This window comes from Gorilla gorilla, chromosome 5 (genome assembly GCF_029281585.2).
Source record: "Gorilla gorilla gorilla isolate KB3781 chromosome 5, NHGRI_mGorGor1-v2.1_pri, whole genome shotgun sequence".
NCBI lineage: Eukaryota > Metazoa > Chordata > Mammalia > Primates > Hominidae > Gorilla > Gorilla gorilla.
In genome coordinates, this window is record NC_073229.2 from 144,035,516 (window position 1) to 144,058,054 (window position 22,539).

At 36.3% G+C, this 22,539-nt stretch overlaps 1 protein-coding gene across 1 annotated transcript in view; it reads left to right on the plus strand.

Moving 5' to 3' along the window:
* LOC109027227 (uncharacterized) overlaps nt 1-7,882 on the plus strand; it is a 494,433-nt gene extending 486,551 nt beyond the window's left edge. Inside the window, exons 4-5 of the mRNA XM_019028973.4 lie at nt 5,866-5,907; nt 7,366-7,882. Coding sequence (XP_018884518.2) covers nt 5,866-5,907; nt 7,366-7,562 — 239 coding nt within the window. The 3' untranslated portion in view covers nt 7,563-7,882. The remainder of the gene's footprint in view (nt 1-5,865; nt 5,908-7,365) is intronic.
* The last annotated feature ends 14,657 nt before the right edge of the window (nt 7,883-22,539 follow it).

The following is a 22,539-nucleotide window of genomic DNA, read 5'->3' on the forward strand; positions in this document are numbered from 1 at the left end:
AACTCCACATTGACATTAGTTTCCTGGCTTCAAGAGGGGACTGAGAAGGAGCTGCAGTATTACTGGTGAGCACTGGTGATGGAAAAAGTGCAGGGCCCACAGCTCAGGGCAAGGGAGGCCAGGCAAGCAATAAAGGCAGAGAAAAACCTCACAGTGACAGCTCTGAGTGATCAGGAGGCAAATGCAAGCTCTACTTTTGTACTTAAGTATTTTTGAAGAGCTCAGAGCTAGCATGGTTTAGGTATTTGGATTGAAATGTCAATATTAATGGGACTTCATTGATAGATTTGAGGAATATTGGGTCACCTGACTAAAACCACAGTGACCAATCTTTGTTTATCATGGTCCCCCTGCACAATATTTCTAATTGTTTTCTTAAAGCTAGATCCCCAGATGATGAGTTACCCAGTTTTTCAATTTGGGTTTGCCCCCAAACAAACCCTAAGGCAAGTATTTGTGTGCAAGGAGTTTATCTGGAAGATCCCAGCATGCCCAAGTGAGGAATTGGAAAAACTGAAATGGAGAAAAAAGAAAAACCAATGAAAGGTGCTTTAATAAGTGGATTACTCCCATGGGCAACAGGGACTGAAACCTACTAGGGACACTTTGAGAAACCATATGCAACACACTCAGAATCAGTCTACAAAGATTGGCAAGCTGAGGCATTGATACATTTGTTAGTATCTCCTTTCTTTGGAGGTTGCTCCAGGTTTATTAACTCCAGAAAATGGCTACTTGTGGCTGAGCAGAATGATAAGAGAGGTGATACATTTGAGATGTAAACTTGTCAGAGGGCTGAAAATTCTATGTGACCATTACCAAAGCACACAAGTAGGATGAGGGGTAAGGGATGGAGCATTGGCAGCATCGGCTACACTGAGTTTACCACGTCTGTATTTCAGTATACTGTTCTTGTGAATATGTGCCATATATTGAGGATTGTTACTCTTTTGCTTTCTTTCAACTAGGAATCACAAAGTATCTAGATATATAAGATAGACAATACCTCTAAAGCTTTTTTCAATCTCTGTGTCATAGTTCTGTTAAGCAACCAAAGCATGTGGGCCATTCTACTTTGAAATGTGGAAGAGGAATGTGCTACCATAGCAGCCTCACTCTGAGGGTGGCCTAAATTGACTTGGCATTTTGGCTCATAGCTTTGAAAATTCCCTTTATTTCTACCCCAAATTCAAGTTGTCTGATGTCAGTACCCATTTATTTATATAGCGTTTTGTTTTCACTTTCCAGTTCTCCCTCATTCTACTTGTAATAAATCAACCTAGAAATATTTTTGACCTTTCCTGTGTCCTATCATTATTCTTTTAGTTAAGATTTTTGAAAAAAAAAAATGAAAGAAGGAAAAAAAATAGTAGTTTACTCTTCTTCACCAAGCAGTCACACCTCAGCACATAAAAATCTGGCTTCCATTTCCACCACTTCCCAAGGAATGTTCTCATCATATTCAATAAACTCATAAAGCTAAGTTTAATCAGCACTTTTTGTTTTTTTCTGTTTGGAATTACTGATTGCTCTTCTGAGATCGAGACTATTATGTGCTACATAATGAACATTATCTATTTGTACAAAGTGCAGTGCTCAAATTAAAAGCTAAGTTTATCATCTCCCAAACTAGCCATACCTCCTTATCCTGCCCAAAATTTGTCCTTTGTATTAGATGTTTTGTCTTGGTGACTAGCATCACCATCTACCTACAACCTAAGTCAAAAAGTTGGAGTCATTTCAGACAATTATCCATCAGTTATTTTCTCCTTTCAAGGCTACACAGTAAATCATAAAACACTATTTCTTTGACACTGGACCTATTTAATCTTGGAAATTTCTGGTTTCCTTCAAGTTTTTCCTGAACTTTTCCTGGTATTTCCAGTGAGTGTCTCATAGTTATTTCAAGAACTTGACACTCCTTTGAGATCAATCTCTTATTAGCTTCTTATTCCCCCCAGTGCAATTGAGGTTTAATAGATAAATGAAAATTATATATATTTACATGGTATAAAATGATGTTTTGATTTACATTGTTAAATGATTACCACAAGCTAACTAAGATATCCATCATCTCAGGTAGTTACCGTTTGTTGTTGTTGTTTTTTTTTTTTTTTTTTTTGTGCTGAGAACATTTAAGATCTACTGCCTTAGGAAATTTCAAGTATACAATGCAGTATTATTAAGTACAGTCACTATGATTTATATTACATCTCCAGCACTAACTCATCCTGAAAAACTGAAACTTTCTACCCTTTGACCAACATTTCTCCAGTCTCCACACCCACCAGCCCCTGGCAAACACCATTCTACTCTCTGCTTTTATGAATTTGATTTTTAGATTCCACGTATAAGTGGGATCATGTGATGTTTGTCTTTTTGTGCCTGGCTTATTTCTCTTAGCATAAGGTCCTCCAGATTTATCCGTATTGTCGCAAATGAAAAGATTTCTTCTATCTTTAAGGCTGGATAATGTTGTTATCCAAATTCATCTGTCAATGGACACAGGTTGATGTCATATTTTGGCTATTGTGAAGAACGCTACAATGCACATGCGAGTGCAGATATCTCTTCAATATACCAATGTTATTTTCTTCAGATATATACTTAAAAATGGGATTACTGGATCACACCATAGCTCCATTTTAATTTTTTGAAGAACCTACATACTCTTTCCCATAATGGTTGTACCAATTTACCTTACCACTAATAGTTATGCCAGTGCTCCCTTTTCTCCCCTTCCTTGCCAACAGTTATTGTTCATCTTTTTGATAGTAGTCATTTTAACAGGTGTAAGTTGATAACTCATTGTGCTTTTGATTTGCATTCCATGCTGATTAGTGACGTTAGCATTTTTTTCCATATATCTGTTGACTATTCTGTATAATGTCTTTTGAGAATATCTATTTAGGTCCTTTGCCCATTTGACAAACTGGGTTATTTGTTTTCTTGCTATTGAGTTGAGCTTCTTAATATATTTTAGATGTTAACATCTTGCAAATATTTTTTCCCACTCTATAGGCCATTTTTTCACTCTATTGTCTCCTTTGCCATGCAAAAACTTTTTAGTTTGATGCTATCCTATTTGCCTATTTTTGCTTATGTTGCCTGTGTTTTTGAAGACATATTCAAAAAAATCATTGCACATATTAAGTAGCATAGTTTTTCACGCTGTTTTCTTTTTAGAAGATTTATAGTTTCAGGTCTTTGATTCATTTTGAGTTGATTTTTGCATATAGTGTGAGATAATGATTGAAAATCACCCTTCCAAGGGACAAGATCCGGTTTTCCCAACAACACTTATAGAAGAGACTATCCTTTCTGCATTGTGTATCCTTGGCAACTTTGTTGAAGATAAATTTGCCATAAATGCATGGACTTATTTCTGGGTTCTGTTTTGTTTCGTTGGTCTGTAGGTCTTTTTTTATGCCAATACCATACTTTTTTGATCACTATAGCTTTGTAGGATAGTTTGAAATCAAGTAGTATGATGCACTCAGCTATGTTCTACTCGCTCAAGTTTGCATTTGGGATCTTTTATGGTTCTATATAAGTTTTAGAATCATTTTTCTATTTCTGTGAATAAAGGCACTGGAATTTATGTAGGGATTACAATGACTGGGCTTAGTATCATTGGATAAGGAGTTAACATCTAAAATATATTAAGAAACTCGATAGCAAAAAAAAACAAAAAAAAACACAATTTTTTAAAATGGGGAAAGGACCTAAATAGACACGTCTCAAAAGACATTATATAGAATAGCCAACAGATACATGAAAAAATGCTTAACATCACTAATCAGCATGGAATGCAATTAAAAATTACAGTGAGTTATCACCTCACACGTGTTAGAATGACTACTATCCAAAAGATGAAAGATAATTGTTGGCGAGGAAGTGGAGAGAAGTGAACACTGGCATACTATTGGTGATAAGGTAAATTGTTGCAACCATTATGGGAAACAGTATGTAGATTCTGGAAAACATTAGAATAGAGTTATGATATGATCCAGTAGTACTGTCTTAGTATTTTAGTAGTATGGACTTATAAAACTCCTTTTAAGGTTTCCTGTAAGGCAGGTCTAGGGGTAATAAACTATCTCGGGTTCTGTTTATCTGGAAAAGTCCGTATTTCTTGTGTATTTCTGAAAATCAGACTCACTGGGTATAAATTTTTATTGGCCATTTTTTTTTCTTTCAGCACTTTGGATATATTATCCCACTCTCTCCTAGTGTGCAAGGTTTCTGCTGAGTTCCCTTTTATGTGATGAATTGCTTTTCTCTTGCTGCTTTTAAAATTATTTTTCTTTGATTTCTGAGAATTTTATTACAATGTTTTTTTGATAAAGATCTTCGCACATTCAGTCTATTTGGGGTTCTTTGGGCTTCATGGATCTAGAAGTTCAGTTTCCTCTCTAGATTTGGGAAGCTGACATTATGTCTTTAAGTAAGCTCTCTGTCCCTTTCTCCTTCATTGTTCCTTCTGAAATTTCCATAATCCATGTGCTAGTTTTCTTGATGGTGTCTCAAAGCCATAAGACTTTCTTCAATGTTTTTCACTCATTTTTATTTTTGTTCCTCTGACTGGGTACATTAAATAACCTGTTTTTGAGCTTGCTGATTCTTTCTTCTGTTTAATTGAATCTGCTGTCGAAGCCCTCTGTGGAATTTTTCAGTGCTGTCAATGTATTCTTTAGCTCCAGAATTTCTGTTAGGTTCTTCTTAATGGTTTCTGTTTCTTTTTTGAACTTCTCATTTGTTCATTTATTTATTTCCTGATTTTATTTAGTTGTCTATCTTTTGTAGCTCACTGAGAAAACAATTTTGAATTTCTTTGGCAGGCAATTTGTAGATCTTCATTTCTTTGGGATTGGTTATTGATGCTTTATTTCGTTCTTTTGGTGGTGTCATATTTCCCTGATTATTTTTGATCCTTGAATTGCCCTTTCAAAGTAGACATCTCTTCCAGTCTTTACATACTGGCTTTAACAGGAAAAGCACTTCAGCACTCAATCTGCTTAGATATTCTAGGCAGGGCATCCAGTGTAGTCCTCGGATCAGTTGTTCGTGTGTGTGGGTCTGTGAGAGCAGGCCTGAAGCCTGGGTCCACATGGGCCAACCTGACACATAGGTGGGCTTTGAACCCCATTCTAGGGCTGCCAGCCTGGGGTTGGGGTGAACCTGGATTCTGGGTCTTTGGAAATGGATCTGGTCCTGAGTCTGTGGCAGTTGACCTGGTCCTGGCATTCACTGGGGTGGGCCTGGCATCTGGGTCAATGGGGGAACATGTGGATCCTGGGTCCATGGGGTGGGCTTAGAGCCTGGTTCCATTTGAGCCTGCCTTATCCTGTGGTTGGCTTAAAGGCTGGGCTTGTGGGTTGGCCTGATGCTAGGGCAGGCCTAGATTCTGTGTCCACAGGGGCCAGCCTGGAACCTGGGGCCACAGAGGCCAGCCTTGCACCAGGATCCACTGGGGCGAGTCTGGTGCTAGGGTCTGAGGCAAAGTTGTGTGCTCAGTCTACTCCCTCCTTCCCCCTACAGAGTGTATCTCTCCTCCCTCTCTGTTTCCCAGGCTTAGGGAAGGAGTGACATAGATAATGAAAAGCTATCCTTGCTACCTTCTTCAATTCTTCATTTTTAAAAATTTCTGTCTTCCATCCAGATGCTGTAATTTCTCACCTGGATTCTTTAGCTCTTATAAAAGCATTTTTTTTTTGCATGAATAGTTGTTTTAAATTGATGTTTCCAAGAGAGGATAAGAGCTGAAAACTTCTGTTCCATCGTTGCCTTAGTATATTTTGAGCTGTTATAACAGAATGCCACAGACTGGATGATTTATAATAAACAGAATTTTTTGGCCCACAGTTCTGGAGGTCAATAAGTCCAATATCAAGGTGCCAGCATCAGGTGAGTGCCTTCTTGCTCCATCATAACGTGGCATAAAGCATCATGACAAAAGGGCAAAGTGAGAGAGAGAGAGAGAGAGATAAAAGGGGACTGAATTCATTCTTTTATAAGAAAGCCATTCCCATGATAATAAATCCACTCCATGCAATAATGGCATTAATCCACTTATGAGGGCCAAGCCTCGTGGCCTGATCACCTCTTAAAGGTACTACCTTTTAATGCTGTTACAAATGGCAATTAAATTTCAGGTGAGTTTTGGAGAGGACAAACATTCAAACCATAGTGGCTATCTTGCTGATGTCAGCTGGTGTCTTTTCCTTATATCTTCAATTGCTTCTGACATTAATAGTAAATTATGCCAGCAATAGCATATTACAGAAGTCCCCCAGAGCCACTACTACTGCCTTATAAAAATGTTCTACTTCTGATGTTCTACTACTGATGTTCTGATGTTCTACTACTTCTGATGTTCATCTTATTTGCATTAAGATGGTGGAAACCCAAAACAAAATGTACTAAGAATGCTGCTGCTTGGTGTCTAGGACACTAGAGATACCATGATTGCTGTTAAAGTTCATTATTGCCACTGCATGCCTGATGATTGCTGTATAAGCAAAGTCTTTCAAGTTATTAATTCTCTTTAAAATGTTTCCTGATTATTTATTTAATTAGACCTTTGACAGACTTATGGGAACCTATCTTTCAAATAAGCCCAGATACAGCTGAATCCTAGGACAAACAGAACTTAGGCTTAAGGTTGAACCTCTGCTACATTTTTTTTCCAGTAAAACACTTGAAATTTCTTTACGTGCCATACCTGAGAATCCCAACTTGGAATAATAGAAATATAAAAGTTTTTTGACTTGGGCCACTCCATCATTTCTTCTGGGACAGACTCTCAGACACAGAGACAGGCTACAGATGTGGGGCACCTTCTGGTACACTAGGGAAGTAGAAGGAAATCAATACCCTGGCAGTATTTCATGTACCTCCCACAACTGGTAATGACAGATTATTTCCAGGGGGGAGAGTTTTGACTTACATCACCTATACCTCTTGTAGCCAGCAGTGAGACCTCCACTCACCACTGAGAACTTACTTGAAGAAGTAGCACGTACAGAAGATACTATCCATGTCTTGCATCCTATACATATGGGATGACTTAGCTGCTCAGGCTAGGCTGTCAGTCATTATTTTCCAATCATTTTATGCACCAGTCCGTGCTAGGTTTCCTGAGAGATCAGACACAGTTTTAGAGCCTAAATGAACTTTTCTCCTCACCTTTATACTCACCAATTGGTCCAGGCATGAGGAGATTACAGTTCCTAGTGATTATTCTGTTGGATTCACTTTGTAATATGTTACACTAACTAATTGGACAGAGCCCAAATGATCTTCCTCTAGCTGGGGAGTAACTGCCTATTACTGACTTTGATAATCTTCTGCCATCTCCCACAGGCATTATGGCCAGCACACTTCCTGTGAATTTGTACCACCACCCCTTATCTCATCTATGCTTCTGCTCACAGCACTGCACTGGAGCCAGGGGATGGATACCTGGCACTTGTATGTCCTATGAAGAAGGAGGGGAGGATACATTGCTTCCCTATGTATCCTTAAGGGATAGACCAGAGGAAAAGTTAAGTAATAGATAAACAATCAATAATACCTAATTGGTTTCCCAATCAATTAGTACTTACTGTGTTGGATTTGTTCACTTTCAGCCATAGTTACACCTTGAATTTCTGTATTTCCAAAGTGAGCTCTTTTTTTCTAAGGGATTTCCTCAATTTTTTCATGTAAGTAGGCTTCTGAGGAATCTATTTCACTGATTTTTGTGATATATTTAATCATTCCAGGACTACAAAATTTAAGCTGAATTTAAATTATTCATAATATAACAATCTCTCTTCCTCTGTCTCTCTTTCTTTCTATATCTTTCATTACATATATGTAATAAAATATTTTCATTATATATCTGTATATCTTTCATAGAAATCTTTTCATTATATATTTCATATATATTCATGTATCTTTCATACATTATATATATTCACATATATATCTTTCATATATATTCATATATGTTTCATATATTATGCATATTCATATGTATCTTTCATATTTCTATATTTTTTTATTACATTTCTAGTCTCACTCCTCAAGTCCTCAAGGTCAGATACTAATTCCTAGAGCATGGTGATGAAATTCCAGGCTAGATAGACCTAAGTTCAAATCATAGTTCAGCTGCTTACTAATTATGTGGGCCTTGACAAGTTACTTATCTTTTTTAAGTTGACTAATATTTAAAGTAAAGATAAGAACTTTTTTAAGTTGACTAATATTTAAAGTAAAAATAAGAACACGACCTGACTTGTAGGGTGGTAGTGGAACTGAGTAAGCTAATGCATATAAAATCATTAAGAATAGAATCCAGCATATAATGTGTGCTTCATAAATGTTAGTTACTGTGATTGTTGTTATTTTTGCCTGGATTATAGCAGAATTGTCTTAACGGGTCTCCTAATGTTTATTTGGAGCTCTTCTAGTTCATTCTCCACACTGCTGTCAGAGTAATCTTTCCAAAAATTAACTGTGATTGTGCCATTCCTCTGCTTAAAACCAATTGATTTTCATAGTTTTTATCGTAATATTTAGATGCCTTAGCCTGCCATGCAGGCCCGTTGTAATCTCCTGCTGTCTCTTTAGTTTTGTCTCCTACCGGTCTTTGCCAAATTTTCATTGCTCTTAGCATAAACAAATACTTAAATTTTTCTGAAAGCAGCATGCTCTTTTGTTTCTCCTGGATGTTGTGTATATTAACTCCTATTCATAGAACACCTTTGTCCTCATTTTCCTCTGTTTAATTTCTACTCATTTTTCAAAACCCTGTAAAAGTATCACAGCCCCTAAGAAATCCTCTAATTCCCTGAATTTGACTGAGGGGACCTCATTCTCTGCTTTGCTAGGCACTTGTCCACAGTCTGTCTTGACACTTTTCGTATGGTGCAATTATCTCTTTCCTATCCGTGGACCCTTTTATATTGAAAGTTCTCCAAGGACAAACAGCATGTGTTATCTTATGTCTTCAATGCTTATAAGCTGCCTTGGAAACAATAGGTACATGTTTGCTGAATAAATGCCTGGTAGAAGAAGTGAGTGTGTGAATGGACAACAAAATATGAGTGGGAGGAGAGGCACAGTGATATACAAAGGAAGGCCAAAAGCTTTCCCTTCCTAGTTGAATTCCATTTTGCACTGCTAGGAGGGTGATGTGGAACTTGGAGAAAAGCTCTTGTCAGGGCTTTTCTAGGATCTTGGGAAGTATATGAGAAAAGCAGTTTGGGATTCTCAGACATTGCTGGGATAGGTTTGTATTTGGGTTGAGCTGTGGAAAGTATTTAATGGTCTGAAATTGCCGTTTCCTCAGGCTATGGTAAATAGCTGTGTTACTTATTTGTACTCAAGAACTCCTTAGAACAAATCTCAAATATCTAATATGTTGACATTTCTGTAATTTTATTTCATTCTGTAAGCTTTGTGGGGTCATAGATTCTCTCTCTTTTTTGTCCCTATGGCAAGTAAATGACTATGATGGCCTAATACATTTTTATTTATAAAATGATAGCCACATTACATAATATAGTGGTAGTGAAGAAAAACGTGGCTAAAATTTGAGCTAAATTTTTATGAAAAGAAAGTTTATTTTTTATTTGTTTATTTATTTTTTTTGAGACAGAGTCTTGCTCTGTCACCCAGGCTAGAGTGCAGTGGCACCATCTCAGCTCACTGCAACCTCTGCCTCCCAGGTTCAAGCAATTCTCCTGTCTCACCTCCTGAGTAGCCGAGATTACACACATTCCACCAGGCCCAGGTAATTGTTTTTTTCTTTTGTGTTTTTAGTAGAGTCAGTGTTTCACCATGTTGGCCAGGCTGGTTTCAAACTCCCGACCTTCAGTGATCCCTGTTTCGGCCTCCCAAAGTGCTGGGATTATAGGCATGAGCTACGGTGCCTGGCCTGAAAAGAGACTTTAAATTCATATTTGTGTTAAGGTTGTTTAGATAATCCAGTATTTTTTTCTTTCAACAAAATGTTCTCATAGTGCATAGTTTATTAATAAAAGTGCAAACAAGTACTAGAGACTGTGTAATTCAGTAGGTAAAATTCTTTATCTCTATTAAGTAAATGTGGTTTTAAAGCCTTTATTAGATGCAGAATTTCCCATGGTCATATTTGACCTAATAACCACATTAAAAAAAAACTTTAAGACTCTCCAATAATAAAAAATAATTTTCTATATGGCAGTATTATCTGAAAGGACTTAAACTATTTTATGCTTTCACAATAAATATACTGTAGTATTTCACAGTCTCTTCTGGTGAAATTCAATTATTGGGTTTTTAATAAACCACATCATCAGTAAATTGAAAAAATGGTTTAAGGCAAGAAAATTTTGAAACAACTTCATAAACATTTGAAACCATAAAATTGTAAACATTCAAAGCTTATAAATAGAATTTTACAGGAAGTCAATTTGGCTTCTTACACTTTTTAGAATGAGATATTTGTTGCTAGTCTTAATAACCATAAAAATATTTCAAATGACCTCTACTTTAAATTGGAATAATTTATGCTTATATAATGACATTAAATAATAAATCATGATGAATTCAGAGGACACTGTATAGACAATTTCCAAATTACAGATGAGTTATTCTCCCAAAGTTCTTTTGTGTATTTATTGAAGGGGACTTGGGGAATGCAATAATTAAAGGAGTGGTTGAGTTCCCAGACCAACAAATAGAAGTTGCTTCCAAAGGAAGTAGAGTACTAAATCTTATGACACTTAATTAGCACCACCTCACCGGGAATATGCATTAAGAATTTTGGCTGGGATTTCAGGAATACATCTTATTTTGTTGCAGTAGGAGTTAGAATTATTAATTCTAAATCACAGGCTTCGCATAGCTTCAGTAACCACGTGTCTTGGATTTTTTGAATTGGCTCTAGTATCATGTGATGTTAGATCAACCACTCTATAGCTTGAGCTCCACAATATAGTGACCGTGTTGGTTCAACATCCCAGCTTGTGCTCAGAATATAGCAAAGAATAAGACAGACATTATCCCTGCCTTCATAGACTCTTCTGTATAACGAAGGAGACACACAATTAAAATATATTTAATATGAAAAATTATTACCATTAAAACAAAATGTTACAAAGAGAATGAACAAGATACTAGGTAAGCAGAAAAGGGGAACTTACTATTGTTATGGTTTGAACAGGTCAGGAGATATGTCCATGAAGTGGAGCCAACAGGAAGAATTGGAAGGAGTTATCTAGGCCAAAAGATGGGGGGTGGAGGCCACATAGCATCATTAAAGATGCTGAATTACAAGGTGCAGTATATCAGATGAATGGAGAGATAATCAAGGTTAGTGGATTACAGCAAACTAACAATGTGACAGTGGGTGAGACTGGAAAGGAAATCAGGGACCAGATGATAGAAGGCCTTTCTTGGATGCCTTACTAATGATATTGGACTGTATACAAAGGGCAATGGGAAGTCATTGGAGGGATTTAGCAGGGAAATATCTTGATTAAATTCATAGACCATGTCAATTAATGCTGAACAGAACTGAATTGTCTGGAAAAAAGCAGCAGTAAAATCTAAAGGCAAATGCTACAGTGTGGGGAGTGCTCTCTGATTCCTTCAGGCCCCTAGCTGCCGCACAGCAGGAATTTTTGGCAGTAATGACTCTTTGCATCTACTTTGGTTGGCAGTACTTATGTGACAGCTGGCATGGCCAGCTTCATTTGTATGTGACCATTGCCTTTTAGCTGTCTAGTTCAACCATGTACTCAAGTAGGGTGGCCAACAATTCGAGCTTTTCCAGGACTGAGGGATTTCTAAGGATGTGGAACTTTCAGAGCTAAAATCCACATAGTGGCAGACAAAGCAGGATGGCCAGCTGACAAACAAGAATCATTTTTACCTTACCTCTTGACAAGCAAGAATCATTTTTTTTTACAGATTTTTTACAATTAGTCATTCAGCCTATTTATGTAAAATCCTGATGGTAGTAGGAAACATTACTTTTCATGATAGTTCATTCCATTATTACATTTATTTAAAAATTTATTTTTTGTTAATTATAAAATTAATTCAAACCGAGCACAGACCTTATAGGTAGAGAAGTAAGAATAATTTGAAATCAGTCCTATTCCATTTTTTCACATTTGATGAGCTCTAATTTCTGTAATTAAAATAATTTTTTGAGTCAAAATTTATTTCCTCATAGGTATAACACATTCATTGGTTTATTTCTCAGGCCATACAGAACAATGTCTCTGATATACCTGAGAGCTTCTCCCTTCAAGTATTTGACTAGAGGCATGTTGCTCTGTACTGGATCTCTGATCCTCCTCAGACCACCTTCGCCTGGGAGCTTCAACCACACATAAAACAGTATATATGGTTGCTTTCTCTTATGTAGAATGTATCTGTGTGTATACATATTAATATATACAAATATGAATATACAGTTTCAAATTTATTCTTTTTCACGTCTAAGAATAGTAACCATATAAATAGACATGTTTTAGTAGAGTCTTCAATGTTTTTTAAAATATTAAAAAGTAGATTTTTTTAAAGCTTCACTCTATTGCCAAATGTATATCTTAGTTTGTCTTTTAATTGGCAGACAATGTTATAGATGTTCTAAAGATATTTGGAATGACTGTAAGTCTGTAGTTTCTGACCATGTAGTAAGGTACCTGAGGTAGAATTTAGAATTACTGCCCATTTTAAGAGTGTGTACTTTAGTTTCCAGATATCAAAGTAAACACGAACTTCTTTTGTGGTTCATTCAAATGAATACATTTTGCACACCACGTATTCATTAAATTTCAGTTGTAAAAATAGGTCTTTAAGTTGGTTATGGTGGCTCATGCCTGTAATTCCAACACTTTGGGAGGTTAAGTGGAAGGATTGTTTGAGCTCTAGAGTTTGAGACTAGCCTAGGCAACATAATGAGACCCCATCTCTACAAAAAATTAAAAAAATTAGCCAGGTGTGAAGGTGTATGCCTGTAGTCCTAGCTACTTACGGGGCTGAGGTGGGAGGATGGCTTGAGATGGAGAAATCGAGGCTGCAGCAAGCTATGATTGTGCCATTGCACTTCAGCCTGGGTGACAGAGCAAGACTTTGTCAAAAAAAGAAGAAAATAAAGAAAAGAAAAGAAAAGAAGGTCCTTAAGACGCACTGTTATGTGGAATTTGATTCCTTATTCCTTTTCTTCCTCCTGTGTGTATCACACCCTCACCTTTCATTAGCATTTTGAACAGAGAACAAGGAACAGAGCAGTCTTTTGCTTTTTAGCAATACATTTTAAGTGGAGGAAGATAGAGCTAGTAGTTATAATTAGGATTCCAGATTATTCACACATTTTTCTCTTTCCCTTTTGCATGAAAAATTGAAGGCTACTTAAATGTTAAAAAAAAAAAAGCAGAGGGTATTATGTGAATTACTCCAGTACTGGTTTAATCATGGGTGCAAATTTCAGGTAGATAATCTAAGGCTCAATAAGCAGAATCATGACTTTGAGCCCCAGATGTTGATTTCACTTCGGAAATTATTCAGGGTTGTTTGGCTTCTCCCTTAAATAAAAATTTCCTCATAATTACTTAATATTTGAGAAAGTTTTGAGCTATTTTGTAGAAAGGTCCTTTACATTATCGTTTTTTGTTCTGAAGAAATCACCAAGTTTCGTAGAGATTATCTGAAGGAACTTACATGAAATCATTGGTGAAAAAAAATAGTAAAGGGAACCATCTCATGCTATCGTTGAATCTTAAAGACTGTTTACTTAAAAACAATCAATTTAAAGCCGAGTACCATGAAGCTATACATGCAAAAAATGACTTGTTTGGGATTGTATGGCTAATAGTTATGAAATTGGAACTATGACATGGGTAGGTTTTCCTAACTGCAATCTTAGTGTTCTGCTGGTTGCATTAACTACACAGATTTCCCCAACTTTGAGCAAGGTTGTCATTTAGGAATTTGACTTCATTTAGGCTAGTGGTTTTTAGGGGTGGGATGGGGTGAGAATGAGGATGGAGATTATTAGAATCACCCAGAGAATTTCTTCAACATAAATTTCAATGGCCTGCTTAATCTAGGCTCCTCATTAGCAATGTCTTCCCCCACCCACCACCAGACATGTACCATTTTAATACACTTTCAGGGTAGAGAAAAAAGGTGTAATTTTAAAAAGCTCGCTAGGCAATTCTGATATAAACTCCCTGCCCAGGATTGAGAACATTGCTCTAGGCAAATATCATATTATCATGGACTTGAAAAAAAAATAACATAAAGCCTTGGTTTAAAGATGAGTTTCAACTTATGAAAAGAGTATGAATAGTCTAAGAAGTTTATGATTTTATATTCGTACTTTTTTCCTTTTGTCACTTTATTTATAGAAGAGCACTGTTAGAACTGAAAAGTCAGAAAATCTTTAAATAATTAAATGTCAATATTTAAAAACAAATCAGCCATGATCTTCTCAGGTCAATATGCTCTTCGAAGCCGAAATTTCCATAATTCTGGGTCACAGCTAACCCACTGGGAGGCCAGGCTTCTTTTGACTACTGGGTACTTCTACATCGCCCACTTTGTTAGAGTGTTGAGAACACTTGATCCTACATTCCCTATCCCTTTGACTGGCATTCTTCAGGGGCACCCTTTTAACCTTTGACTAGTATTTAATGAGGAACTCAGAGTCAGAATTGTGTGCATGTTTCACACATTCCCAGCAGTACATGGGTCCTCAGCCTGTGTGGGTCATTAAGGACTCCCCTTTCAGGGCTTCTGGCTTCTCTTAACACTAAGCCTCTGAAAGCATCTGCAGCCTCACAGTCACAGCCTCAAAGCTATGGTATCCACTTCAGAATTCTGAGACTGTTTCGGCCCACTTTTTATTACCAGTACTCAAAACTCAGGTTATCTATTTTTCTCTCTTATACCCACTATTTCCTCTCCCCCAATTCATTTGCCCATTCATCTCTTCCTTTCATTAGAAATAATCTCTACGCTATTCTTAGGCTGTTGAGAAAATCCTTCTTTTTCCTCCTCTTTGCTTCAAATGGAACCTATAACACACCTCCTAGAGCAATCCCGCGTTGAGGCTGCTCATGTAGTCTCTACTAACATACGTGTATGGATCTTGGAAGTAAGAGCAGTATTCTCTTTGCTCGCCAATGCTTCCCCCCTCCTACATTCTAATGTAAGAGTTTTTTCTATTTTGATGTTTATGCTATTAGAGCATCCATCCTATAACTTGGCTTGTCCAGATCACTTTCATATATTCATGGCGAATATTCGCTCATAGACTCTCTCTCCACTTTAGTTCTTGAGACTGAACTTCTTTTATAAAGGTAAAAACTTACCAAATTCAATAAACACTTTTCTGTTTTCACTTATTTGACCTCCCTGAAGCATGTACTCTCACTTAAACACTAGGACCTTTTCTCCTAGGGGTCCTAGTAGGGCCCATTATACCACCTTACAGCCATGAGAAGAAATGCCTGTAAAATAAAAAAATTGTATTAAATTTTATATGAGTTCAATCCATTTTATCCTTGTAAGTATCATGTGAGGTGTTCAAGGCAGGTATTGTTGTAACCACTTTTTAAAAGAGAGAAAATGGGGTACAAAGAAAATGAGTAGATTTTCCTGAGTTGCACTAGTAGAAGCTGACAGAATGAGGACTAGCATCTAGGTCCCCCTTCTAATGCTCCTTCCACTATGTCAAGATATTTTAGTGAAAGATTTATAAGGATATAGAAAATGCCCTAATAGATGGATTTTAAATTTAAATTCTTATTGGTATTTGTGACTCAGTAGCATATGATGGAAACAACTATTAAAGTAGAAATGCTGATGTCGATTTCCTAGATAAACTTGCTTTCAGAATATTGTTTCAGAGCTTATTTAAATGAACTTAGATTGGGTGACATGACTTTCCTTCTGTAATTTCTATGTATTTTGGTATAAAAGAACTACTCTGTGAAACTTGCAATTAAAAGAAAGAAGAAGAATATTTTTTATGTAACCTCTGTAGCAGAAGAATCTTAATAGTGAGCAATAAAATGTTGAAATGAGATATATTTTAATTAGGTAATAATATCAAGCTTTGTTTATTAACTACTCTGAAGGTTCTAATGAGCTGTGAATTTCTGAGGGCTCTTTGGCAGGAAAATGAGAACATTTAACAATTTCTCAAACTAATCTCATTATGGAGAAGTCAGCCTTGCACATGCTTATTTAAAAATGAAGGAGAGATGGAAAACTTCTCTGGCTCCTTACACTACATCATGAATACAGCTTCCTTTGTTCTTTTATATATCTGAAAAATACTATTTGTATACCTAAAAATTAATAGGCCAAGTGTACTGTCCCAGAATGAGCATAATCAAGCTGAATTAACTTTCAGCAGGGCAGAGTTTCATAAAGATTTTCTGAGCGTGAGGTCTTATCAAATCTCTTTATGTCCTCACATTACTCAGAAGAAGTGTGCTGTAGCTCAGCTATAGTCCCCTACATCATTAGGGAGTTGTGAAAATATCCTTGTCACTGTTAGCTCTAAGATATGTGGAAGCAGGAGGGGACCAGGTCACTACAAGTTGCAAAGCTAGTAGACATGATTTCAGTCCAAATGGGTCTGGATCTGAAGCCTGTAGCCTTTTTGCTAAAAAATTGAAATTAGTATCAGTTCATCCTGATTACACTGCATTGCCACATTATTACTAAAATTAATTATTCAAATGTAATTTCATTGGTATGTTTTCGGGGTCAACAAACTCCAAATTTTGAAAGGTAAGTAAATAGCTATTTATTCTCTTGCCATGTAGGTTGCTGAGATACACCTTTATGTAAAGATTTTTTTTTTCTGGTGATTTATTGCTGATAGGTATGGCAATGAAAAAAAAAAGAACCTTGTGTTTTTGGCCTCTTCCTTCAGTTGAATGTTTATCTCTAAGAAAACTGCATGTTGCAAAATAAATATCCTATGATTTTTCAATTTAAGCCTTTTGTTTAAACTGGGAATAACACAAATTTTATTAGAAGTCAAAAAAGCTATTTAACTTGTAATCTTAGAAAAATAGTTTCACAATTTTAAGGCATATATAATGAAATAATATTTGTGTTGCTGATGATTCAGATATTTTATAGGACCACACTAATCTTAACCATTATCCTGAAAAAATGTAACAGATTCTTTGTCTTGTCATTTATTTTAAGGTGGTTTCAACTGACACAATTTATAATATTTTGCTAGAATTTTATCATTAGAAGATCATTGGAAGATGGATTTCTCATGGAATGTTTCTCTAGAAATAGTTTCCAAGATTATAGAGTAAAACTTGTAACTAAATTTACCCATAAGCACACTTAATATTGTTAGCTAATCACCTGTGGGACCAGTCTAGACTGAATTTGAATTTTCCCTCAAGCAGTGGTGGCAGTGTTATTGGCTACTTACCTATTAGTACAAGTTGTGCTTATTAAATATATGATTTAGATTCTGGTGAAAGATATAACTTTTCTAATTTCTTTTCTTTGGTATAGCTATCTAGAGTCTATTTGTACTGAATCAGAATTTTAAGAAGCTAAGGTAGAATAAGGAGATGTCTAACTCTATAAGCAAGCTGATGTTAAAGATGTTAATGATATACCAGTGGATTATTCACTCTCAAGGAGGCTTTACTCTCAAAGCTAGAACAACGAAATACTGTACATACAGTATGTGCCCTAGATATTATGCACTGATAGTAACATATTAACATTAATCCATTGTAGTCACTCCATATTACTCAGTTGTTTTATCAGTTTGGCTCCAGGTGTAATCCAGCTTGTGTTAAGATTAATTCTGTTAGTTTTTTTTTTCAAGGTCATATCAATAAGCATAATTTTTTAAAAGAAAGTTGTAGGCTTCTTGGACTCAAGTCTGCTATTTAGAGGAACCATAGCCAAGAATATCCTAGAAGCATGGAAAGTTTATTAAATTATTATTAGCTTTTGTTATTGTATAAAAATCAGCATGGATCAAATTATAATACTTCAGCATAGATTTCAGGATAATTTTTTCTTTACAAAGCCTAGAAAATAAGCAATTCTAAATAAGTAATAAATATTTCCAATAGGTTAGCTTACATTTGAATCTTGTATAAAATTGAATTGTTCCAATCCCTTTTATTTAACATATAGCAACTCCTCAGAGACCTAAGGACAGAAATACCATTCGACTCAGCAATTCCTCAAAGGATAAATAATTCTATTATAAAGACGTATGCATGCATATGTTCATTGCAGCACTGTTCATGATAGCAAAGACATGGAATCAACCTAAATGTCCATTAGTGATAGACTGGATAAAGAAAATATGGTACATGCACACCATAGAATACTATGCAACCATAAAAAGAATGAGATCATGCCCTTTCCAGGGACAGGGGTGGAGCTGGAGGCCGTTATCCTTAGCAAACTAACACAGGAACAGAAAACCAAATACTACATGTTCTCACCTAGAGGTGGTAGCTAAATGATGTAACCGCATGGACACATGGAGGAGAACAACACACACTGGGGCTTTTCAGAGGGTGGAGGGTTGGAGGAGGGAAAGGTTGGAGGAGAGGATTAGGAAAAACAACTAATGGACACTAGGCTTAATATCTGGGTGATGAAATAATCTGTACAACAAATCCCCATGACATAAGTTTACCTATGTAACAAACCTGCACATGTACCCCTGAACTTAAAGTAAAAGTTAAAAAAAACTAAATATTTTCTAGTTTAAAAAATTAAATCATGTTTTTCCTGCCATAAACATGGCATGAGCATCACATTCTTCACCAATGATTTTGCTTTATTATTGGACACCAGTAATATGCGCAGAAAACCATTAACTTAAATAATTACGGTTGGAAAGTTCAGTTCAATATTAACAATGCTAAGTCAGAAAAGTTTGATTTTGGTGGACCTTTTTCAAGGTTTGTATCTTAAATATAAAATAACCCTGTCTCTCTGATGATCTTTGTTCAGTTTCCAGTGCATGTTGCTGCTAACTCACCATACAGAGCCCACTGGGGGGCCATGCTGCTCAAACCACATAATGCACACTATAATACTGAATTTCTCCTATGGGTGATATGGATGACTAACACCACCTTCTCTTTTGATCCTTTCAGTTTCACTTTGAAAAATCTTCACGTACATAAAATTTGCCATAATAGTACAGTGACAACTCATGTACACTTACCTTGATTCATCAGTTGTTGACAGTTTACCATACTAGCTTTATATATTTCTCGAAAAATGTCATTTTTTCCTTTATTTCTCCCTTGTTGCCTTCCTCCTTCCCCCCTCCCTTCCTTTCTTCTTTCCTTCCTTCCTTCTTTACTATTTCTTTCTCTCATTTTTTTCTATTTATCCTATCTTATTTTTAGAACCACTTACAAAGTAGTTTCAGAAGCTTACCAAGCTCATTAACTAACATACTTTAACGTGTATTTCACCTAAGAACAAACATTTCAGATCACTGATCAGACAGTTCAATGATGACCTAAGGATATTTAGGAATTTTTACTAATTGTTTCATTAATGTAGCTCCCTCCCCTCACATATTACATTTATCCATTTCTCTTTAGTATACTTTAATTTAGAATTGTTTACCAGCTGTTTTGTGTCTTTCATGGCATTGATATTTTTAAAAAGTCCAGGTTAGTTGTTTTGAAGAATATGCTTCAATTCAGATTTTTCTGTTTCTTTATCTATTCTTAAAACACCGCATGTTCTCACTTATGAGTGGGAACTGAACAATGAGAACTCATTGACACAGGAAGGGGAACAACACACATTTAGGCCTGGCTGTGGGGGGCTTGGGGGAGGGAGAGCATCAGGAAAAATAGCTAATGCATGCTGGGCTTAATACCTAGATGATGGGTTGATAGATGCAGCAGACCACCATGGCACGTGTTTACCTATGTAACAAACCTGCACATCCTGCACATGTGCCCTGGAACTTAAAATAAAATAAACCAATAAAATCCTAAAAAAAGTACGACAGTAGGCCAGGCATGGTGGCTCAAACCTGTCATCCCAGCACTTCAGGAGGCCAAGGCGGGCAGATCACGAGGTCAGGAGATTGAGACCATCCTGGCTAACATGGTAAAACCCCATCTCTACTAAAAATACAAGAAAAATTAGCCAGGCGTGGTGGTGGGCGCCTGTAGTCCCAGCTACTTGGGAGGCTGAGGCAAGAGAATGGTGTGAACCCAGGAGGCGGAGCTTGCAATGAGCCGAGATAGCACCACTGCACTCCAGCCCAGGCAACAGAGCGAGACTCCATCTCAAAAAAAAAAAAAAGGTAAGGCAGTAATACAATCTCTGCTATGATTTATGGTATGCATTTTCTACAATCTATCCAAAGCATGTAAAATGTTGGAAGTAGGAAGATTTTCAGAATTATTAGTATGAGAGCATATGTCAACTCTCTACTTTCGTCATTGACTTTGAGGAAATTTGTAGATTTTAAATGTTTTTTGAAAATATTTAGTTCATTCTCTATCACTACTTTTGGATGAGAAATGATCCCAAGTATTGATAACATCTGCTTCTCTTGGTCATAAGAACTTGGATACAGAAATATGAAAATCAGGACACTGGCCATTGTTTAAAAATAAAATGTAAATCAATTCATAATCAAACAATAATCTATTATATTATTAAAAGTATCTATGAATATTTGTTAAATGCCAGATAGATAAGCCAGAAAAATTTAAAGTACTTATTTCTAGTGGTTTATAATAGGTGGGAGAAAAGACACAGACACACATACAAAGTACTCAAATAAGTATGAATAAAGAGATTAAAAAACAGGACAGATAACTTCTTATGCTGCCTAGAGAGGATTGAAGTGGGGGTAGGGCTGGAGTATCAAGACAAGCTTTACGATTGAGATGGAACTTGAGGTATGGAAGCACGTCAGTGTGGTGGTAACACACTCAAGTTTGAATTACTCAGGCTTAGGTTTGAATTCGAATATGTAGTATTTGGGCTGGGCATGGTGGCTCATGTCTGCAATCCCAGCACTTCAAGAGAGTGAGGTGGGAGGATCGCTTGAGGCCAGAAGTTCGAGATCAGCCTTGGCAACATAGCTGCCCCCAAAAATGAAAAATAAAAAAATATATCTGGGTGTAGTGGTGTGCGCCTGTAGTCTCAGTTACTCAGGAGGCTGAGGCAAGAGGATCGCTTGAGCCCAGGAGATTGAGGCTGCAGTAAGCTGTGAACATGTCACTTACTGCACTCCAGCCTGGGTGAAAGAGCAAGACCTGTCACAAACAAAAACAAAAACTAAAAACAAAATGACAACAACAAATATGTCATATTTGGTAAAATACAATTTATGATTTATAGCTTACTCTTCTGTCTGTTCTCTAAATTGAAACTTAAATACCTATCTTGCAGTGTTGTGAGTACTTAATGAGATAATGAACATGTGTAACCCAAATTAAGTAATAGATGGTAGCTGGAATTACTACTTAAATATGAGTGGTAGTTTGCTCCATACAGAAGTAGACACAAAAGAACAGAAAAGCGTGGTGTGAACAGTGTGCTGGAGAAAAGGGTGTCTTCCATTTGGTCGGCAAGCCTGTTAGGAGATTTCACACTACAAAATTTGGCCTTGGATTTTGTAGAATTATGTTTGCTAAGCAAAGAAGAGAGACTGTAGTCTATCAAACTGTTGCAGAATTTTGGAAAGGGGGTGTCAATATAAGATCTATGTTTTAGAAAAATCTATCGGGGCAGTGTGATATAGTCACTGGATCTTAAGAGGCCACAGATAACTTGAATACTGCATGTGCCCATGTAAAATATAAGGAGTTACAGACTTTTGAGTCATCTAATCACCATCCTGGGGCAGACATCTATGAGTCACTGGGCTTCAGGAATAAAATACTGGAATTTCTATTTATTTTTACTTCACCTTTTAAGTTTCTTTTTATATATTTAAAAATGTACATTATGCATTAGTAAAATAAAACAAGCACATCACTTATAAATAAATAAATGCACATATGTTGTGAGTACACACACTGGATTCTTTTTACCAAGAAGTGAGCAACCCAAAATGTTTTGAGACTTCCACTCCAGAGGGTCTTGGAATAGTTTGAGTGCTTCTGACCTGGAAATAGGAAAACCAATTAGTATAGTGTTTCAGTAGTCCTGATACATTTTACTGAAGATTTGATCTTGGTTACTAACACTGGAATAAAGAAAGGAGATACATTTGAAAGACTGTAAAATAAATTCATAATCGGAAGCTTGCAAGCCATAATATCATCATGGATATTTTTGTTTGTCAAGGATATGAAAGGGAGTTGTCAGAGATCAACAAAGTAATGACTGAGAATACACCAGTGATAGGCAATCCTAGGGAATAGGGATTTGCTTCAAAGACAAACTCAAGTTCTTTGATGCAAGGTTGCCTAATTGGATTATGAAATTAGTTGACAAATAAGAAAGTAAGGAAGTACAATCACGTGTATTTAGTTTTCTGTTTAGATG